Source organism: Suricata suricatta, chromosome 8 (genome assembly GCF_006229205.1).
Source record: "Suricata suricatta isolate VVHF042 chromosome 8, meerkat_22Aug2017_6uvM2_HiC, whole genome shotgun sequence".
NCBI lineage: Eukaryota > Metazoa > Chordata > Mammalia > Carnivora > Herpestidae > Suricata > Suricata suricatta.
Genome location: NC_043707.1, coordinates 32,039,380 through 32,059,724, shown reverse-complemented (window position 1 = coordinate 32,059,724; position 20,345 = coordinate 32,039,380). Strand labels below are relative to the sequence as shown.

The 20,345-nt window shown below is 40.9% G+C and overlaps 2 protein-coding genes across 6 annotated transcripts in view; both read left to right on the top strand.

Moving 5' to 3' along the window:
• The first annotated feature begins 3,060 nt into the window (after positions 1–3,060).
• On the top strand, positions 3,061–20,133 carry ZNF655 (zinc finger protein 655). Of its 5 annotated transcripts, XM_029946865.1 has the most exons (5): positions 3,061–3,162; positions 4,052–4,214; positions 5,410–5,495; positions 5,893–6,019; positions 7,225–8,054. In XM_029946865.1, exons 2-5 carry the CDS (start codon positions 4,079–4,081, stop codon positions 7,419–7,421), a joined length of 546 nt encoding a protein of 181 aa, XP_029802725.1. In that variant the 5' UTR covers positions 3,061–3,162; positions 4,052–4,078; the 3' UTR covers positions 7,422–8,054. The 5 variants fall into 5 exon arrangements, with proteins under 5 accessions (XP_029802725.1, XP_029802722.1, XP_029802726.1 ...); XM_029946862.1 differs by lacking the exons at positions 5,410–5,495; positions 5,893–6,019; positions 7,225–8,054 and adding exons at positions 13,798–13,902; positions 14,428–20,133; XM_029946866.1 differs by lacking the exons at positions 5,410–5,495; positions 5,893–6,019.
• TMEM225B (transmembrane protein 225B) overlaps positions 4,196–20,345 on the top strand; it is a 47,975-nt gene continuing 31,825 nt past the window's right edge. The window contains exon 1 of the mRNA XM_029946890.1: positions 4,196–4,214. The gene's annotated coding sequence lies outside the window, so the exon portion shown is untranslated. The remainder of the gene's footprint in view (positions 4,215–20,345) is intronic.

Sequence of the window (20,345 nt, the reverse complement as noted above, 5' to 3'; positions counted from 1 at the left end):
CTCCTTGAGGACCTCTTGGTCTCAGAACTTCTACATACTTCCTCAAATTTCCTTCCAGTGTTCTAAGCCCTTTCTAAGAGCCATTCCACAGTTATGCACTTTTTTTTTCTTTGTCTAAACCCTGCCCATTCCCCTTTGTACCCAACCCCCATTCCTACACTAAAGTGCTTACAAGGTTCAGGAAGGTAGGTTATTGAATGCAGATGGTTGGGGTATATTTTTGTATTTATGCAGTGTGTGTGGCAGGGACTGAGGGGGCCTTTATAATTACTCCATTCATTGTCTACTGATGTACTGGCACAAGAAACTCAAAGTGGCCTGGCTTCCAGTTCACTGGAACATTTAATGTATCTCCTAGAAATGTTCTTCCTGAGAATCAGAACCATAACCCAGAAGACTCTAGGTCTGAAGACAGGAAGCACAAATCTCACAAGTGAGTTACTGCATATGATAGTAATAGGAGCCACTCATGTTTCAACCCGTTGGTTCCTATACCCAAGAAGTCTTTCTATTGGAGACACACCATATATGTTATTGGTTCAATGCATATCAATGTATATACTGCATCCTGGAGGATATTTCCCAAACTTCGCAAGGTATACTTTAGCTGTGTCTTCAACATGCCATTCCATAGTTCTATCGGGCTAGCTGCTTCTGGGTGATGAGTAAGCACCTGAATTCTTTGATTACAGGTTCATTGTCAGACCTCCTTGACTATAAACTGGGTTCCTTGATTCAAAGTATGCCTAATGAATAAGGCATTCTATAAAGCCTCAGATGATGGTGCCCGTGGAGACAAAGCAGTCAGGGTAGACAAACTCATATTTAGAGCATGTATCAGTTCTGCTGTAATATTTTACTTCTTTTGTATCTATTCATGCCTACTATAATGGTGGCACATGGGAAAGATTAATGAAGTGCTCAACCCTTGGAAAGAGCTGTTTACATACTTTTCTTTAAAGTGACAGGGGCGCCTGGGTGGCTCAGCCAATTAAGTGTCCAACTTCAGCCCAGGTCATGATCTCAGTGTGTGGGTTCGAGCCCTGCATCGGGCTCTGTGCTGACAGCTTGGAGCCTAGAGCCTGCTTTGGTTTCTGTGTTTCCCTCTCCCTCTGAACCCCCTCTCCCTCTAAACCCCCTCCCCCCTCATACTCTCACTCTCAAAAATAAATAAATAAATAAATAATATTAAAAAATAAAGTAATATAGTGTAAGATAAAAAATGATAAATTTTATGAGTTGGTTAATTGTTGCCACCTGTGTCATCTGAAGAATTGTTCAAAGAAAATTTTGCTCAAAGGCAAAATAACAGTCTTTAAAAACATTTTTTTAGGCTTATTTATTTTGAGAGAGAGAGAGCATAAGCAAGGAAGGGGCAGAGAGAGAGAGAATCCCAAGCAGGCTCTGTACTGTCAGTGAGGCTCAAACTCACAAACCTTGAGATCACAACCTTAGCCAAAACAAAGAGTTGGATGCTTAACTGACTGAGTCACCCAGGCTCCCTGCAAAATAATAGTTTCTAACCACTCTTTGTTAGGGATTGATACCTACTGGAGAGAAGTGGACTTCTAAGAGTGCCTCTTACTGGAGCAAACTGCCTGAGTCAACTAAAATTTAAGACACAAATGCAGCACTGCCATAGTTTGCTAATATGGTACAACTTGTGGGGAAATGGCAACTCAGGAAAGAACTCCAAACATACAGCTATCCTAGAAGATCTGTTAATGAAAAGGAGAAATAATGTGTCATATATTTTCCCAGGGACCTCAGCAGGAACAACAGATATCACTAGGGAGTATATTTCTGTTCAACACACGAAGAAGTTTCTAGCTGGAGCTGTACAGCAAGCAATTGACTAAGCAGTGCATCTTCTGTGATGCCGACTCCCTTGCACCAAGTTACCATAGATCAGAGAGTGTGTCACAATAGGAAGTTGCATTAGATTAATGACATTCAAGAAGGAAAGAATGGGTAGGCAGATCAGAATCTCTGAGAGATTGATGTAATTTGAAAAAGCATACAGAATGGCACAGTGTTTTTTGGGGGGGCTTTTCTTATATTTAATTTGAAATGTCAAATATCACTAAAGGATAGTACTTGATTTGTAATCTTAAACAAAGGAGTGATATATAAAGACCCTTGCAAATCGCCTTTTTTGTTCTTTAAGAGCCTTGCCAGGGGCACCTGGGTAGCTCAATCGGTTAAGCATGAGACTCTTGCTTTCAGGTCAGGTCATGATCTCATGATTTATGAGATGGAGCCCTGAGATAATGAGCTCTGCGCTGACCCCGTGGAGCCTGATTGCAATTCTCTCTCCCTCCCTCTCTCTCTCTCTCTAAATAAACATTAAACAAAGAAGAAGAAGAAGAAGAAAATTAAGAGCCTTGCCAGTCTCTAGCAGATCCAGGTCTACCATAAGCCATCACATTCTCTTCGGATCCAGAAGGTCACAATGCCAACGGGAATTCTGTTCTAGATCCTTGCCTGCCTGTCCATGTGCTCCGTGCTTTACTTAATCCCACGTTCTGTATAGTTCAGTCTTTCCCCCAGGAACGCAGCTCCCTTCCTGTCTCAATTTCTCTAACAAACTTCAACTTGCTCATTTTGCCTTGTCCCTCTACCCAAAACATTAATAGATTCAGATCCCACGATTCTCTGTGGTCCTCATACCACCCAAGCGCCTTTCACTCTCTCTTTAATCAGTGTATATCGTACCCTGTGCTAGTTCCCCTCCTGGTGATTTATAGAATTGGGACCAGTAGATCTGCCACTCCCCACCCCGATCCCGGAACACGCACGACGTGGGCTGGCCACCACCCCGCGGGGACGCTTTCTCAAACCCGGGGCTGTCTCCGTCATTACTGGTACGATGGCTACAGAGGCTGTCGGCGGGGTCAGTACGCACGGAGGTCAAACCTGGAGAAGTCAAAGGCTAAGCCCGCACACGAACATCCCCGGTACTTACTCCACATCCGGGGCCCACATCCGGGGCCCACATCCGGAGCCCAGCTTCCGCCCACGGCCGTGGGACTCCGCCTCCGGAAGTGCCACTGAGACGCGCCGGCCTCCAAGCGGTCTAGAGCGACCCCGGAAAGCCCGGAGCTTCCCCTAGAGAGAGGGTGTCCGCGACGGGACGGCCGCTTGGCCTGCCCCTCCTTTCGGGTGAGTTCCCGGTAGCCTTCCTGAGGTCACGGTGGGGTCGCGGCTAGGTTAGGCTCCCGGGAAGGAGGAGGAAGCGCCCGGGCTCAGTCAACAGCGGTTCCCGTCCGCAGGAGCGCTCCAGGGCGGGCCTGCGAGGGCCTGTTTCCCTTCAGTCAGGCTTCGTCGTGACTGACGCCCAGCGGACCGAGGGCCCCGCCGGCAGGACCCGGGGACCCTACCGTCGTGTGAGCTGGGTTTCTAGGGCCCGCCTCGCCCTTTGGGGACTGTGTCTTCACCTGACAGGGAAGCGAAAGGAAGGCAGCGCCCGGAGAGGCCTTCCGAGGACTGGGCGCGAGGGCCGTTTCTGAGGGTTGTGGAAGCGGGACGGAAGCCTGTCCTTGGCTTTCAAGGACACGAGCCAAACCTGTTTGAAAACCGCAGCTCTCTCCTGGGGTACTGTCAGGTGTGTGGGAAGCGGCCTGCCTACCTAGTCCGCGTTGGCGAAGGGTCTGACCCCCTTCGTGGATTTTGTTATTAGTCAAGCCTATTTAGTAATTCAAAGTGCGCTGGCCGGGTAAGTAATCATAACTAGCCTAATTTTAAAGTTTCCAAAGAACTCTTTATTGAGTTGTATTTTCTTGGGTTCTTTTTTTTTTCTTGAAATACCACAAATTCTGAATTAGTGGAGTTTAAAATAAACCATGCTTGGACCATATGGTTTGGTTCTTAGCTATTTGAAATGGAAATTTTTTCATTTTTTTCCTTTCTGTTTTGTTTAGATGGGTAAATCATTTGTAACCATTTTTCTTGAGTATCTACAGTGTGTCAGATACTTTGCTCAGTCAGGAGGATATAAAATAATGGGTCGTTTTAACTTGTTACAATAATTTCTCCCAATCTCACCCAGCAGTGATGATCGTTGTTCTCCAGAGCAGGGATGGAGGAAGTACCAGCCCAGGAAGCAGCAGGATCACCAGTTGTCCAGTTTCAGTCTTTGGAGAGCCACGCTGAGGGTCTGTCCCCGGAGCCCCAGTTCGAGCAGGACGCTGACATGGAACAGGAACTCAACGGGGGTAAGGCGGAGGGAGCACTTCAGTCCAGTTGAATGGGAGTTGCAGTGGAGTCCCTGGAGCCTGATACTTGGGAGGCCAGGAACTTTGATAAGAAGATGGCCCCCAGGGGAGGTCTGGAAGGGAGGGACAAATGTGACTCAGTTCAGTCCTGGTCTTGGGCTCTTGTATTAAAGACAGCCTTTCTTTCTTTAATAGGCAGAGTGGTGGCATTCACTCTGCTTTGACCTTTTTTTTTTTTGTTTTCATTTGTACAACCTTCACTTTATCCCAGAATCATTTCTAAGATAATGCTGCTTTTGCTGCATCTCACAATCCTCGCCTTGCTTTTACTTCCTCTTAGGTTTAGGGCCCATCTATCCCCTTGTTCCTGTTCACTTAGTTTCTTCCTTCCTTGATGACTTTGCGAGCTTTGCCACCTGCCATTCTTTTGCAGCTGCAGTGTTTGTGACTAATCTGATTTTGGCCAAAAAAACCCAACCAGTTAATTCCTGGGTTGAGCACAATGCCTGTATGAGTGTACACATATCACATATTGACTCTACAATAACATCTTTATGTAAAATCGTATAGATAGGTTGATATGTCTGGTACTTTTTTTTTGTTTTGTAAGAACCTTGTCTTAGATTACTTGTGGCCAACTGCAGTGCCTGAAATACCTTGTGTCAGCAGCTCACACTGTGAGTGCCACGGTGTGTAGAGTGCTGTGGGAGTGTGGAAAGGATTGTGAGGGAACAGGTGACCATTCCTAATTCTTGGGAGCCTTACACGCTGGTTGTAGAGACAGTGCCGGTTCACATAAAGGCTTCATGAAATTTACAGAACAGGGTCTGGGAAAGCGTCAGAAGCCGACTAAATAATCATTGACCTGGACAAGTCACTGCAAGTCTTTGTGCTTTGCTTTGCCCATCTGCCAAACAGGTATAGCGCTTACCCTTCTTGTTAGAGGAATGTCCTGTCATGAGAATGAAGTGAAATAGGAGATTTCGTAAGAATATCCTGTATCATAGGTCTAAACGTGGATAAGGAGGGCATGCCGGTGTTGAGAAGGAGCAGAGTAGACGCACTCAGTACCTGAAAAATGTTCATTGCTTTTACTAGAATGTTGATGTGCAGAAAGGTCCCACTGACTCCCTCTTCTGTCAGGGAGCCCTGGGGAAGGTCTGCTCTCACTCTTGGCTCCTTTCTCCTCCCTCAGCTCCACCTGTTCCCCAGGTGCCTGCTCTTCCCCATGAGGGAAGCCCAGGAGACCAGGCAGCCACGCTCCTGACAGCCAGGTATCAGGTGAGCTGAGGAACCCTCTGCTTTTCCTCAGGGACTGTTGCTACTGATCGAGTGTGGCCCTTCCCTCATCCCATCCGTAAACCCTGCCTGGAGTTTTTTTCAATAGCAGACCCCAATTTGGGAATTGATCCTCTTCAGAGACCTGGACTTCACACAAACCACCTTCCCATCTCCCCACCAGCACCAGTAAACACTGTTCCTTCTCTATCCCTGGTGCTGTGATGGTGTTTATTAGATATTAAAGGTTATGGAACTTATTCCCTAGATTCTAGTCTCTTCTCCCTCCTCCCCAGCTTTGCTACACAGTGGACACCCTCTCTATGTCATCTCCTTCACTTTCTGGCCATGATGCTCTCGTGGCCTCATTCCCCAGAGCAGCCAGGCTGTATTATTTCAGGAGTTTGTGACATTCGAGGATGTGGCTGTGCACCTTACTCGAGAGGAATGGGGATGCCTGGACCCTGTTCAGAGGAATCTCTACAGAGAAGTGATGTTAGAGAATTATGGGAACGTGGTCTCAGTGGGTAAGGACTTTCTTATTATTCAGTTTACCTTTTAGGATTTCTTAACTTCCTTGGTTTCTGAGGAGGTGTGAGGTTTCTGAGAAAGTAGAGTGTGGCTCAGATTCCAGGTCTTAGAGCCTCTGAATCCTCCATCTTCAAGGTCATCTCCTCTGGGAGTGGGTTTTCTTTGGGGGTTTCAACATGAGATGTTTAATTAATTAAACATGAGATTTTAGTTAACGATTCCTGCTTTTGTGGGGCATCTGTTCCATTCGAAAAGGGAAACTTGCTTGTGCTTTGCTTAAGTTCTCACCTTCCCTATCTTTTTTTTTTTTTATGAGAGAGACCCTGAAGCTTCCCAACCCACAACCACTTTCCTTCCTTGTGATTCATTGTTCCTGTATCTGAAAGCTTTCCATTTTTTTTGGAAGAAGAAATCCTTTTTTTTTTTTTAAGATAGTCTAAAATCCTTGTTGAATAATCCTTCACCTCTTAACATCCCTAAATTTGCCTCCAAGCAGGCAGAGTTGAAGAAATTTCATTTAAAGACCTGACTCACTGTGAGTCTATTTCAGTGAGTCATCCAGATGGTAGTTCTAAGTAACCTCACCCCAAGCAGGAGAAGTATCGGCTTTAAAGTGAGTCTCCCCTCAGGGCGCCTGGGTGGCTCAGTTGGTTAAACGACCGACTTCGGCTCAGGTCATGATCTTGCGGTTCATGAGTGTGAGCCCTGTGTCAGGCTCTTGGTTGTGACAGCTTGGAGCCTGCTTCAGATTCTGTGTCTCCCTCTTTCTCTGCCCTCCTCTGCTCATGAGGCTCTGTCTCTCAAAAATTAATAAATGTTAAAAAGAAAAAAAAAAGCGAGTCTCTCCTGGGTCGTATAGATGGTACAGTAGGCTGCTGGGCTTAGGCAACCTGTAGGCTCTTGGCAGCCCCCTTGATGTGAGCATCCCCCCTTTCCTCCTTTTTTTTTTTGCCTGTCTCTGCTGTTTTTTGTTGTTGTTGTTTTTAACGTATGTATATATTTAATCACGCTTTTTCTTTCTCTTTTTCTTTTTTTCTTTTTTTTTTTTTTGGCTTTGCCTATGCTGGTGCCATCCAGGGTGTTCCTTTGTCTCCTTGATTACACTCAGGATTGAAGAAGTCTTGTTACCTGTGGGGAGGCAGCCTGCCCACTGGGAAGGTTTTTAGTGTGTTTCCCATTCCTGGCTCTTTGATCTTTGTAGGCATACTTCTCCGCCTTCCTACCACCCGGATTCATAGTGTGAATTCCTGCCCGGCCCTGAGTCATACCCAGGCAAGTGCTTTCTCTGGAGAAACACTTGCAGTTCTTTCAGCAGGAATCTCCAAGAGATGGCCCAGGTATCGGCTTCCCATCGATATTGCTCGGCCCCGCTCGGAAACTCCTTTTCCACGATTGTAAGATATTAACACTTGATTGATGCTCTCAGGATGCCATCACTGTGTAAAATTGCAGCTCCTCAGATCACCTTTGTTAAATTTCTGAAGGGCCAAGGAGGCCCTCTGTTGCAGCCAGATGCATTTTGAACCTGAATTCTGAGTTCATTCATAAGCCACGGTTGGTGGTCATTTACTTGTGTTCTGAGAAACCACAAAGTTAAACTCCAGCTCTCCAGTTATGGTCTTTTCATGTTATTTTAGAATGTGGGACATATGCTATGCACCACTCTTTTCTGAATGAGCATGACACCGCCATTTCTGTTGCCTAATTATCCTGCGACCCTTGGCCTTTCCTCATATTTAACACTCTGGTCTTCTCTTTTAAGTCCCTGTGGGCCCTTTCAAGATGCTGCCTTTGTCCCCTTTACTATTTGTGGTGCTATACAGATTGATGCAATTATATGACCTTTCCTGATCAAGTGTTCCTTAGCTCTGTCCTTCATGGATAGGAGATGGGAGGGCAAAAGAATTTAATTTCCTTATTTCAGGGTATCTAACTGAATGTATATTTAACAACTTTGTAAACTGTAAAGTGATATGTAATTGTAAACTACTGTTAATTTTATCTAATAATTACATAATTTCCAACAGTTAACCTGTCTACTTTTTGGAGTAAAAAAAAAAACAAAAACAAACTCTTAGCACTATAATCAGCCTAAAGGCACAGCATGCTGTTCCACTGAATTTTATCCCATTTCCTCTGTCATCTCTGCACATACACAGGACATGCATGCACACTCACACATAATGGGTACAGATGCGTACAAGAAACCCTCCCATTCAACTTGTTTTTGTGACCAAGTCAGGAGCATCTTTTTAGTAATTATTTTTTACAATCCTTGGGAGATCCTTTTCATATTTATGGGCTCGGTAAATTCTACCTGAAGTTTAAGATTTAATGCTTACTTAGCTTAATGTTTGGTGTTATAGAATAAGGATATTATAATTCAGTCCCTGACTTAGCAATTCCGCTTTCAAGTTCTTTTTCCCATGGCAGTAGCTCAGGGTTGTATTTGTAACAGACATCAAAACTTTGTTCCTTTCGGGTAAGTGCTTCTAGTATAAAGTAGTAAATATACAGAGTATGAACAGCTGAGCTATAAAAAACAGCAAGTAAAAAGTCAGACTTTTTATTACCAAATCTAAAAAGAAGCATATTCTATTGACAACAAGTGAATTACTGGCTTGAGGGTCATCAAAGGGGAGTTATCTGTGACTTAGTACAAGAGAGTCAGACCAGGAAAGTGGCCTGGATTGCATTTCACACAGGGGCAGTGTGGGGAGGTGCCTTTTTAGATTACATCATTAGAAACATCCTTATCAAAATTCTAGCTGTTGATGATAGATCAGGAAGTGTTTGACACCTATCCTTTGCTTTTTGAAGTTGATGTCATGAGGACAAAAATGATTTTGTGTACAGTGTCTTTTACTGCCAGGCTATTTACTATTTATTGAGAAGGCAATGTGTTATGAGGTACCCTACATATCTTATTTAATCCTTGCCATAACCCTGTGAGTAGTTATTCTGTTTTATACCTGAGGAAACTAAGGCTCAGAAAAGTTAAGTGATTTGCTCAAGGTCAGAACTAGGCTTAGGACTCAGATCTGACTCTGATGCTTATGCTCTTTTTCACTGTTTTACCCCTGAGGACAATTAGTCCAACCACATGTAGTGTGGTTTTGTGTGTGTATTTGCATATTTATATTGAGAGAGAAGGCCCAAGTTGGGAGGGGCAGAGAGAGAGAGTTAGAGAATCCCATCCAAGTTGTGCACTGAAAGTGCAGAGCCTGATGCAGAGCTTGAAGTCACAAACAGTGAGATTATGACCTGAGCCGTAATCAAGAGTTGGACACTTAACCACCTGAGCCACCCAGGTGTCCCTATAGTGCTTTTTATATTTTTAGGGTTCTGTACTCTGATGACAATTGGAAGTAGCCACGAAGGATTGGACAGAAGTGCATAAGGTTGTACAGTTTGGGAGCAGAAAGAAGATGCATTCAAAAGAAGTAAAATTGTGTAGTGGTACATTCCATTAAAATAGGTATCTACACAAGAACAATATTGCTAAGGAGAAATTTTATTTGTGTATTTATTAAGGACCAAGAAGAAAGACATAAAGCTTCCATGTGGCAAAAATCTTAGCATAACTGGTTCAGGCAACAAACCAAATAATGAGGTAAATTGTAAATGTTATTTATTTATTTTTCCAAGATTTTATTTAAATTCAAGTTAATATGTAGTATAATATTCAGTTAAATGTTATTTTTAAAGACCAGATTAAATTAAAAATAAATCTACTGGAGAACTGTCAAGGTTTAAATAAAATTAATCAAAAGGTTTTAATAAAATAAGTTTAGGTAGGAAAAATTTAAAACAAATGCATATTTTGAAAGCATAGAGTTTTGACTTTAAAATTTAGGAAAAAGGCATTCAGATCAATGGTAAGAAAACCTACTTTGGGGTACCTGGGGGCCTCAGTCAGTTGGGCATCCGATTTAGGCTCAGGTCATGACCTCACAGTCTTGGGTTTGAGCCCCGCATCGGGCTCTGAGTTGACATCTCAGAGCCTGGAGACTGCTTCACATTCTGTGTCTCCCTCTCTCTCTGCCCCTCCACTGCTCACTCTCTGTCTCTGTCTCTCAAAATAAAAAATAAAGACTTAAAAAAAAATTGTTAAAAAGAAAACCTGCCTTAATGTTCTAGTGACCCTTAAAATGATAGATTTGGAAAGAATATAAATTGTGGAATCAGACTTGGGCTCATCTTCCCAACTGTGATACATTGAACAAATTATCTAAACTGTTAATCATTATTTTCATCTATAAAATATGAAAAATAACCTATGCATTTCTGGGTTTGTGCCAAGTATTAAATCAGATTAATTTATGGTAGTTATTTAAATGGTTTTTTGGAAAGAACTGCAAATGATATGAGATATAGACCAGATTTTTAAATACAGAGCAATGTCAGGAGCGTGTTTGAATTCTTTCTTGATAGCAAAATTTCCTCATATTGAATATTGCTCTTACTATTGCCAAGGAATTAGGATTTTTATTATAAGGAGACTTTCATTTCTTTAAATTAAGTGATCTTTTGGTTTCCTTTTAATTAGAACATCCATGACTCCAAATCTGTTGAATCTTGGCTCTCCATGTATTATTCTAATCACTGTTTCTCTCTTCTTTTTATTATTTTTGCCTTTTATCCCATCGTCAACATGTTGGTCTTCTGTTCTCTTTCTATTCATATTTTGGAGGATGGATTCATCATCCTTACAGTCATTATTTTACTAGTAGATGATGTAAAAGCCAGCGTCTGAAATGAGACTGGCTTTGAGCCCTAGCTTCATCTGTCATTGTGACCTTGGGCAAGGTACTTAACCTCTCAGTCTTCATTTTCTTATTTGGAAAATGGGTATGACAGTAGTTTCTACTTTGTGAAGTTATGATGAGTATTAAGTTAGTGAAAACTTGTAAAGTTCTTGTTGTGGTACTTTGCCCCTACAAAATGCACAATAAACCTTAGCTGAATATTTTATTTTATTTTTTTATAATAGTTTATTGTCAAATTGGTTTCCATAACACCCAGTGCTTCTCCCCACAAGTGCCCCCCCCCATGACCATCACCCTCTTCCCCCTCTCCCTCCCCCTTCAGCCTTCAGTTCATTTTCAGTATTCAGTAGTGTCTCATGGTTTGTGTCCCTCTCTCTCCCCAACTCTCTTTCCCCCTTCCCCTCCCTATGGCCCTCTGTTAGGTTTCTCCTGTTAGACCTATGAGTAAAAACATATGGTATTTGTCCTTCTCTGCCTGACTTATTTCACTTAGCATGACACCCTCAAGGTCCATCCACTTTGCTACAAATGGCCAGATTTCGTTCTTTCTCATTGCCATATAGTACTCCACTGTGTGTATATATACCACATCTTCTTTATCCATTCATCAGGTGTTTGGACATTTAGGCTCTTTCCATGTTTTGGCTATTGTAGAAAGTGCCGCTATGAATATTGGGGTGCATGTGCTCCTATGCCTCAGCATTTCTGTGTCTTTCGGTAAATCCCTAGCAGTGCTATTGCTGGGTCATAGGGGAGTTCTATGGATAGTTTTTTGAGGAACCTCCACACTGTTTTCCAGAGCGGCTGCACCAGTTTACATTCCCACCAAAAGTGTAGGAGGGTGCCTGTCTCTCCATACCCTTGCTACTTAGCTGAATATTTTAATGATACTGATGATACAGGTGACTTTAGGTCTATTTCAAACCCTGTCCTTTTATCTAAAATGTGGTCTTGTATTTCTAACTGCCTACTAGGCATTTTCTTTTATACCTGACTACATTACCTTGGACATAGTCTAAAATTAAATCCTTCTGGGGTGCCTGGGTGGCTCAGGTGGTTAAGTGTCTGACTTTGGCATGATTTGTGAGTTCAAGCCCTGCCTTGGGCTGTCTGCTGTCAGCACAGAACCCTCTTCAGATCCTCTGTACGCCTCTCTTTCTGCTCCTCCCCCACTCATGTTTGCGCTCTCTCTCTCTCTCAAAAATAAACATTAAAAAAAATCAGACCCTTTTTTCTACATGGAGATAGTTTTTTGTTGTGCGTAGGTGACATAGATGTAGATGTAGAGTAAATAGCCAAAATTTGCTTCAGTTATCAAATACTTAGAAACACCTTAATTAATATCTGAGTTAAAAGTTGCAAATTATGTTGTCAGAATTCTGAGAAGAATAGTTGCTCCTTCATGCCACACTAACCTTTTTTTTTAATTTGAAAAAATATTTCATTTTATTTGGAAGATCTTAACTAAATAAGCATCTAAAAAGTGAGTAGGTATTCAGAAACACAGTAAATGACTTTCTTGTACCTGTTCTGATCTGCCTGCTCATAGACTTTCAAATGGAATCCCAAGAGGACAGCTGTTGGTTTGTAGTATTTTCCAGGCTCAGTGCCCTTTTTGAAACACTAGTTATCTGTTACATATTAACACTAGGACACAAAATTGGCATTCAATAAGTAGCTCTTAAGTAAATGAATCAAATGAAGTGCAAGACATAAGATATATTGTCCCTGCTAGTTAGAACTTATAAATGAAGTAGGGATGATAATTCCTGAAACCAATGAAATAAGTCAATAAAACTACATTATATAGTGACATCTCAGGGTAAGAGGAACAATAATAAATTGTGTAGATATTCAGTAAGTGGAGAGGAAGGCTTTTGGAGTTGAGGGGCTTGAGCTGGACCTCATATGTGTGCCACTAGAAGCTTTCTGGGCCGAACACGTGTAAAAACCGCCCCCTTAGCACTAGAATAGTTCTGCCCCCTCAGGATCAGACTGCTTCTTGCTTTTGCTTTGAAAGAAATTAGATCTTATCAATTCATTATATAAGCCAGAGAAGAACATTTTTATGTGAAGGTATACTTTTATTGCACTTTCTTCTCTATATCACATTGGAAGTTAGTTTATATCTGTCTCTAGGTACTTTGCTTATAGGAGGCACCCCATAGATATTTGTTGAATAAACAAGAGTGTAAGCTCCTAATGGATAAGAATGTGTTATGTTATTTTTTTTTGTTTCCTCATGTGCACTGAAGCGAATTGAGATTGGTGAAGTTTCTTAAGATTGGTTCTTGGAATATTTATTCAGTCTTCACTGAATAACTGCTGCAGTTTAGCACACCACATGACAGGTGCTTGATTATTCACCTTCCTCCATGCAAGCAGAGTTATATTTTGATGACTTCCTTTTTGACCAGGTCTAATATTTATAGACCAGGTCTAATACAAAGGTTGCTCTATAGGCAACAGCTAAAGAGTGAAAATGAGGGGCACCTACGTGGCTCAGTCGGTTGAGCGACCAACTTTGGCTCAGGGCATGATCTCGCAGTTCGTGGGTCCGGGCCCCACATCGGACTCTGTGCTGACAGCTTGCTCAGATCCTGGAGCCTGCTTCAGAATCTTTGTCTCCTTCTCCCTCTGCCCCTACCCCATTTGTGCTCTCTCTCTCTCTCTCAATAATAAATAAATGTAAAAAAAAAATTTTTAAGTGAAAATGATCACTTCTGTGAAAACAGATACACACCCTTGCACAAATTCCCTTGTCTGAATATTATTTAAATGACTACCTCTCCCAAAGTCATCAACTTGCCCTGTAACACACCTTTTTCTCTAGCATTAATAGAAGAGCCTTGTAGAGGATCTTTACCCTTCTCACTCTCCAGGCTTTCCCTAATGCCTTCTTAGAATTTACTTTCTCTCTCCATTAACCATTAGTTAAGGGAAAAAGTGGCTGGTGTAGTATCTGGGGATAAATTGCCACATCCCATTTCCTTCTCTATGAGCAGGATTTTCAATTTCCATGCCTGATGGGATCTCCCAGCTGGAACAAGATCTACAGGTCTTTGATCTGGAAACTAAGAATAGAGAAGGCTTAAGAGATGACTGCTCAGGTGAGTAAGGTAGAATCAATGAGATGGAATTAGTAGGGAAGTAAGAGCCCAGTTGTGGAGCCAAGTTGTAGCTGCTTTCACAATCAGAATGAAGAGCTCAGCCTGTATACCATATGGAGAGAGCTCCTTCCTTTCCCCCTTAGTTTTGATGATTTCTTTGCATTCATTTTATCCCTTGTCATCCACAAGTTGTACTGGGCCCCTACGCATGATGCTTATCTATAATTCTTTTTGAACTATTTCCCTACCATCTCCTTTGAAACACCTTAATTGGTTATCTTATCCTACTGAAAACTCCTCTGTTTATACCATACCCTGAACCATTTGGATACTACCTCACTGCTCTTAGTCATGCCCTTACATCTGCTGTTGAGATTTTGTATCAGTGCTTCCAAGTAAATAAACTTCTCTCATTTTAGTAGATTCTAGATCAGTTTTCTCATCTCTGAGGTGTGTGTTTTTTTTTTTCCTCCTAAGCACAAGGTACAGATTACATTTGCATTTTCTATTTATATATTGAATCAGATGGAGAGACCAGAGAAGAGAACAAGCTGTTGATTCCTAAGCAGGAAATTTTGGAAGAAGTACATTCGTACAAAATGAGAGTAGGAAGACTCAAAAAGGATATTGCCCAAGTTCCTGGGACTAGAGAAATATCTAAACCCGAGGACAGATTAGAAAGGCTTCAGGAAATCCTAAGGAAATTTCTCTTCCTGGAGAGAGAGTTTAGGCAAATAACAATCAGCAAGAAAACCTTAACCAGTGAGAACAATGAATGTAATGAACCTGAAAAAAGCTTCAGTCTGGACTCTACCCTTGATACAGATCAGAGAGTTCTAAGAATACAGAATATTGATGACATTGATAAGTATGATATGGGTGTAAACCAGAATTCAGCTGCTGGTAAACATGAACAAATAAATCTAATACAGGATGTTCAGAGTAGTGAATATAAGGAAAGCTTAATGGATCTCTCCCACCTTAGTAAATGTGAGAGCATTCCTGCCACTGAGAAATCCTATAAATGTGATACATGTGAGAAAGTCTTCCATCAGAGCTCTGCCCTTTCTAGACATCAGAGAATTCATACTAGAGAGAAACCCTACAAATGTAAAGAATGTGAAAAATCTTTCAGTCAGAGTTCAAGCCTTAGTCGACATAAAAGAATACACACTAGAGAAAAACCCTATAAATGTGAACCATCTGATAAATCCTGTGAAGTATCTGATAAATCCTGTAGTCAGAGCTCAGACATAATTCCACATAAGAGGATTCACACTAGAGCAAAATCTTATAAATGTAGTAGTTGTGAAAGAGTCTTCAGTCGTAGTATACATCTTACTCAACATCAGAAAATTCACAGAGAGATGCCCTGTAAGTGTACTGTATGTGGCAGTGACTTCTATAATACCTCATACCTCATTGAACATCAGAAAGTCCACTGTGAAGAGAAAGCCTATGAATACAATGACTGTGGCTTGACCTTTGGTAAACATCAAGGAAGTCATCTCAGAGAAAAGCCCCATACGTGTAATGAATGTGGAAAAGACTTCAGATTGAGTTCCCATCTTATTCAGCATCAAAGAATTCACACGGGAGAGAAACCACACAAATGTAATGAATGTGGAAAAGCTTTCAGTCAAACTTCATGCCTTATTCAGCATCACAAAATTCATGGGAAAGAGAAATCCTATGAGTGTAATGATTATGAGCAAAGTTTCAATCATAGCTCAGATCTTGTTCTGCAACAAGAAGTCCTCTCTAGAGAAAAGGCCTTTGATTGTGATGCATGGGAAGAGAACCTCAGTCAGAGAGCACACTTTGTTCAACATCCAAGAATTCATACCAAAGAGAAACCTTATGAATGTGATGAACATGGGAAGACATTCAGTCAAATTCAGGCCTCCTTCAACATCTGAGAGTTCACACCAGGGAGAAACCATGGACGTGGTGAAGCCTTCAGTCATAGCTCAACCTTTATTCAGCATCAGAGAATCCACACCAGAGAGAAACCCTCTGAATGTGATGAATATATGAATACATCATCAGCATCTGCAAATCCATACCAATGAGAAAACCTACCAATACATTGAATGTGGTAAATACTTCATGCTGTTTTCATACCTTAGTCAGCACTGGGGAATTCATACTGGAATAAAATTCCATCACTGTAATGAATGAAAAAGCCTTCAGAGAAACTACCTTGTTAGCATCAAATACATTCCATGCAGAAAGTCTATGAATGTGAAAAACTGGTATGCGTGTGGGAAGATTTCAGTCATATTCCACCCCTCATTCAACATCAAAGAATCCACACCCAGGAGAAGCCATTTGAGTGTAGTAAATATGACAAATCTTTCAGTGAGAGTTCAAGTCTTTCTTTATCCTTAGAATGTCCAGACTAGAATCTGATCTAATGCAAATGGAAAAATTTACCACCATATTTCAGACTTTACTCCACATCAAAATATTGGAGAGAATATTTCATATAAAATTGTTTATAGCTCTGATCTTTTTCATTGCAGAATATAGACTGAGGAGTGACTTGATGAATGCAGTGCTGTTTCCTTATGGCATTCTTTTATTAGGTGTTGTAAGTAGGTATATAAACTTTATTTATGGAACTCATTTAAACTATTTTTTAAAATATGGCCTATAAACAATTTTATTTTTCCTGAAATTGGTTCCTGTTACAGCTTCTTTAAGATATTGTTAATACACCAACGTAAAAACATACTAACTTCTGGAAAGTAGCTCGTTTAGCTTTTTCTGCTGTACTCAGCCCAAGTTTTTTTCCAAAACAGACTCAGGTCTGCTGTTTCCTGAGCATCCTACTTCCTACTCCTTTCCTGCTACAGCACTTGGATTCCTGTTGATTTCTCCATCTCTTAGCACCTTCAAATGATGGTTTTCTAGTGTTAAGCTTTTTACCAGGTATGCCATCCCTACTTGATGTTGCTGTTCTGGTGTCTTCTTTCCTAAAGTTGAAGCATCTTCCTTTAAAAAGAATTGGATTTGCACATCCTGTCCATCCACGAGTTTGAAGGATTTTATCTTCCCTGTATTTGGGACAGGCAGCTAATAAACACTTTCAAATGACACCCACGTTCTTAGCTGCCTTGTCTGCATCCACGGCCCTCTAATAAAAGAGATGATAAGAGCATCAGGGAGCCAACAACATGCCTGGTGGTCTAGCTGCTTTCATTCAGCGCCTAATCTGCATGTCGAAGTTTAGAATTCTCTTATATACTTCTATTGAAGGCCAGCAAAATGCTCAGGTCTGCTTTTGATAGAGCAAAATATAAAGGACATATACAAAGAAGTCTGAGAACTTCATAAGAGAATGCAACTTTTCAAAAAAGATATTGTTGTTCTTAGGTAATATCTCTAGAGAGAGTATTTCAAGAGAGTGGCAGGTCTGTTCCTGGTAAAATTTTAACTACTACGCTTGCTTCTTTATATGTTTGGATTCTCCTCCGCCCCCATCAATGCAAGACAGTATTTGAAGTGTGGTGGCTTTGTGTATAATTGTTTATTCATTATCACATTTTCTGTATTATACCATAGTCCACAGACCATATACAAGAACTTGGGTTTTTTGATCAATAAAAGTGATCACAGATGTTGGGATGTCCAGAGTTCAAGGTCACTGTCCACACCTCGCCAAGAATTCATGATTCTGTAGGTGATGTCAAAGAATTGTATTTTTCCATTGTAAGCTTCATAACATTTTGTGAATAAGACAAGTGTTATTTAACATTCTTTTTGTCATTCCAGCAAGTGAGGCCTTCATAGTTCAGATGTTCTAATATCCACTAGGGATCCTTAACAAATATATAAAAATTTATTGCTTATTCTATAAGCCTCATATGGCTAACCTCTAGGATAGTTCTACCACTATATTTTGCTGCTTAGCCATCAGCAAGCATAGGATCTTATCAGGGCAAAGTAGAGAACTAAAATGAATTGATTTAAATGTAAAAGCAAATGAAAAATGCATGTTATTTTTCCTTGTCTGTGAATATGTATACCCTTATGTACAGAGACCAGTGGTCACTTCTGGTGATTATGAAACAGATTAATCCCTAAACAGCAGAATATATAAAAAATCACATGTATTCATTTGATTTAGGAATGTGCTTTTGTACTTCCACTTGAATAAAGGTGTGTTTGATACTCAGAATCTGTTTTAAAAAAATATCTAAAGGCCTCAGCCAGAAGCATTCGAAAATCTTGGAGTCATCTTCCTGGCTGCGACTCACTTCCTTCCAGAAACCTGCTTCACAACAAGAGTGGATCACTCTCCTTCATACTGATACAAACTTGCCCTTCCACAGACTTCTGGAACAAAGTCTAAATATTTAGGGTCTTAAGGGTTTTTTGATTTGGATGTTATTGGCACATAAATAGATTGAAGTTTCAGAGAGGCAGAATGTGTTTTTTAAAAATAAAACATTTAAAAAGTGAGAAACCAAAATAATCCTCAAGGAAAATGATCTTGTCTTTTTAAACTTGCAATGTTTAATCAGTCCAGTATGAGTTTGTGTTCTTAGTCTTTTAATTTTGAAGATTGGGGAGCGAAGAGAGGAAATCTAATAGTTAAGGTACAACTAATTTTATCTGTCTTCTATCCACCTACCTACATGCAAGTGTATGTACATTCATATTCCAACTTAACCCTCACAACAGCTCTGCAAGGGAACTAGATCTGTATTACAGAGGAACTGAGATGTAGAGAGATTGAAGACCCTGGTAGGGTCAGTCAGCAAGTTCGTGGCTCAGAGTCAGGACTAACTCCCAAACTTTCCATCATCATCATCATGTTGGTTTTAGACACATCCCAGAACCTGGAGAAGTTTTCTGTAGCTCTTCATTCCCTGTTTCATCCTCAGTGATTGACTATTATCAGTTGCAGTTGATCCTGAATGCACCCAGAGCTGTCTGGGATACTAGGAGCCAGTACTTTTGGGGAGCTAGTTAGAGACCCTATTCCCGGAAACAGTCTTAGGTAATTTTGACAACAACAGGCCACAGGTCAGAGCTCCCAAATTCTTCCTGTCAAGCTACTCCCATGTTTAGTACTAGATTTACATTTCCATTTCTCAGTGCCCAGAATATGCTTTTTTTCTGCTCACTGGAACTTGTAGATTGTTGGACATGTATTCTAATATTTATTATCACTTCTGGTTAAATTATAGCTGTGGAGCAAAGTGAGTAAGGGGAAAATTGAGTTTGAGGTTTTTGGCTTGAGCACAGTGGATAGAGGTAAACTGGGCAGATGGAGACCACTGGAAGAGGAGCGAGGAGAGGATTTCAGGCAAAAGCATATCAGAAGGCCTTATTTCAGATGAAGGAGTATGGCATCTTTGAGATAATTAAGCTCTCTGGAGGAATGGCTCACCCTAGGAAGTGGGATGTAGGCAACAGGAAATTTAAGAAGGAAGTTCCAAAGAGGTCCCTGAGGTGTCAAAACAGCAAAGCGCAGAGGGATTCCCACATCTGAAAATGTAACCTCAACCATTCTTTTCATTCATTCAGTAATACTGTTGCCCAGTGCTAGGATATTCAGTAGCCTGTGCATATAGTTAACATACATGAATTAAACCATTAAGACTAAAACATTAGTTACCAAAGCAATGGCTTTGGAATTAGACATAACTATGAACTTTGCTGTTTACTAGCTGTGTGACTTTGGAAATTATACTTAGCCTCTCTAGTTTGTCTATACAATGGTTAGTAATAGCATGGAAATTAAGATAATGTAAGAGGTATTGGTCGTATATTAAGTGCCAAAAAATTAATGTAAACACCAGTGAAAATATAAATGTTTAGCATAAAATAAAAAAAGAAGGAACTAAGGAGCAAGCATTTAGTAGTGCAGGACTACCATTGTCTAGGGGAGTACCCTGGGTTTGGAGAACTTAAAATATGAATTTGAGAGATTATCAAGAATCCTAAACTTGTAGGAACTGGCTCCCCTTAGGCACTCCTTGCTGGAGTCATCAAACTGTGACATCTGTCTCTTGCTAACATTTGTATCCTAATGGTGTCGCATCTTACACTCCCAGACCAGAAGGATGATTTCAAGCAGATGGTGCCCTGGACAAGTCAAAGAAATGCTGGAGTTTTTCATTTTGCTGATGAGTCTCATTCACTCTTCACTTTTAGAAAATGGTTAACCTCTTATATTTGTATTCCATTCATGTTTATAAATTTACAACTTGGGCATAATGACAGTGTGTCTGTCTTTTTCTTTACTGTACTTGCTCATATTACAAATCTCCACTCTCTAATCACTGTCCGTTGCACAGTTTGACCCCAGGCTTTGGTTTGAAGGGGCCAGGGTTCTAAATGCTGCCTTTACTTGCAGAAAGATGTGAGTCTGCAGTTTCTGGCACTAAGATTGTAAAAAGTAGGAACTTCATGGGATTGTTGTGAAGGTT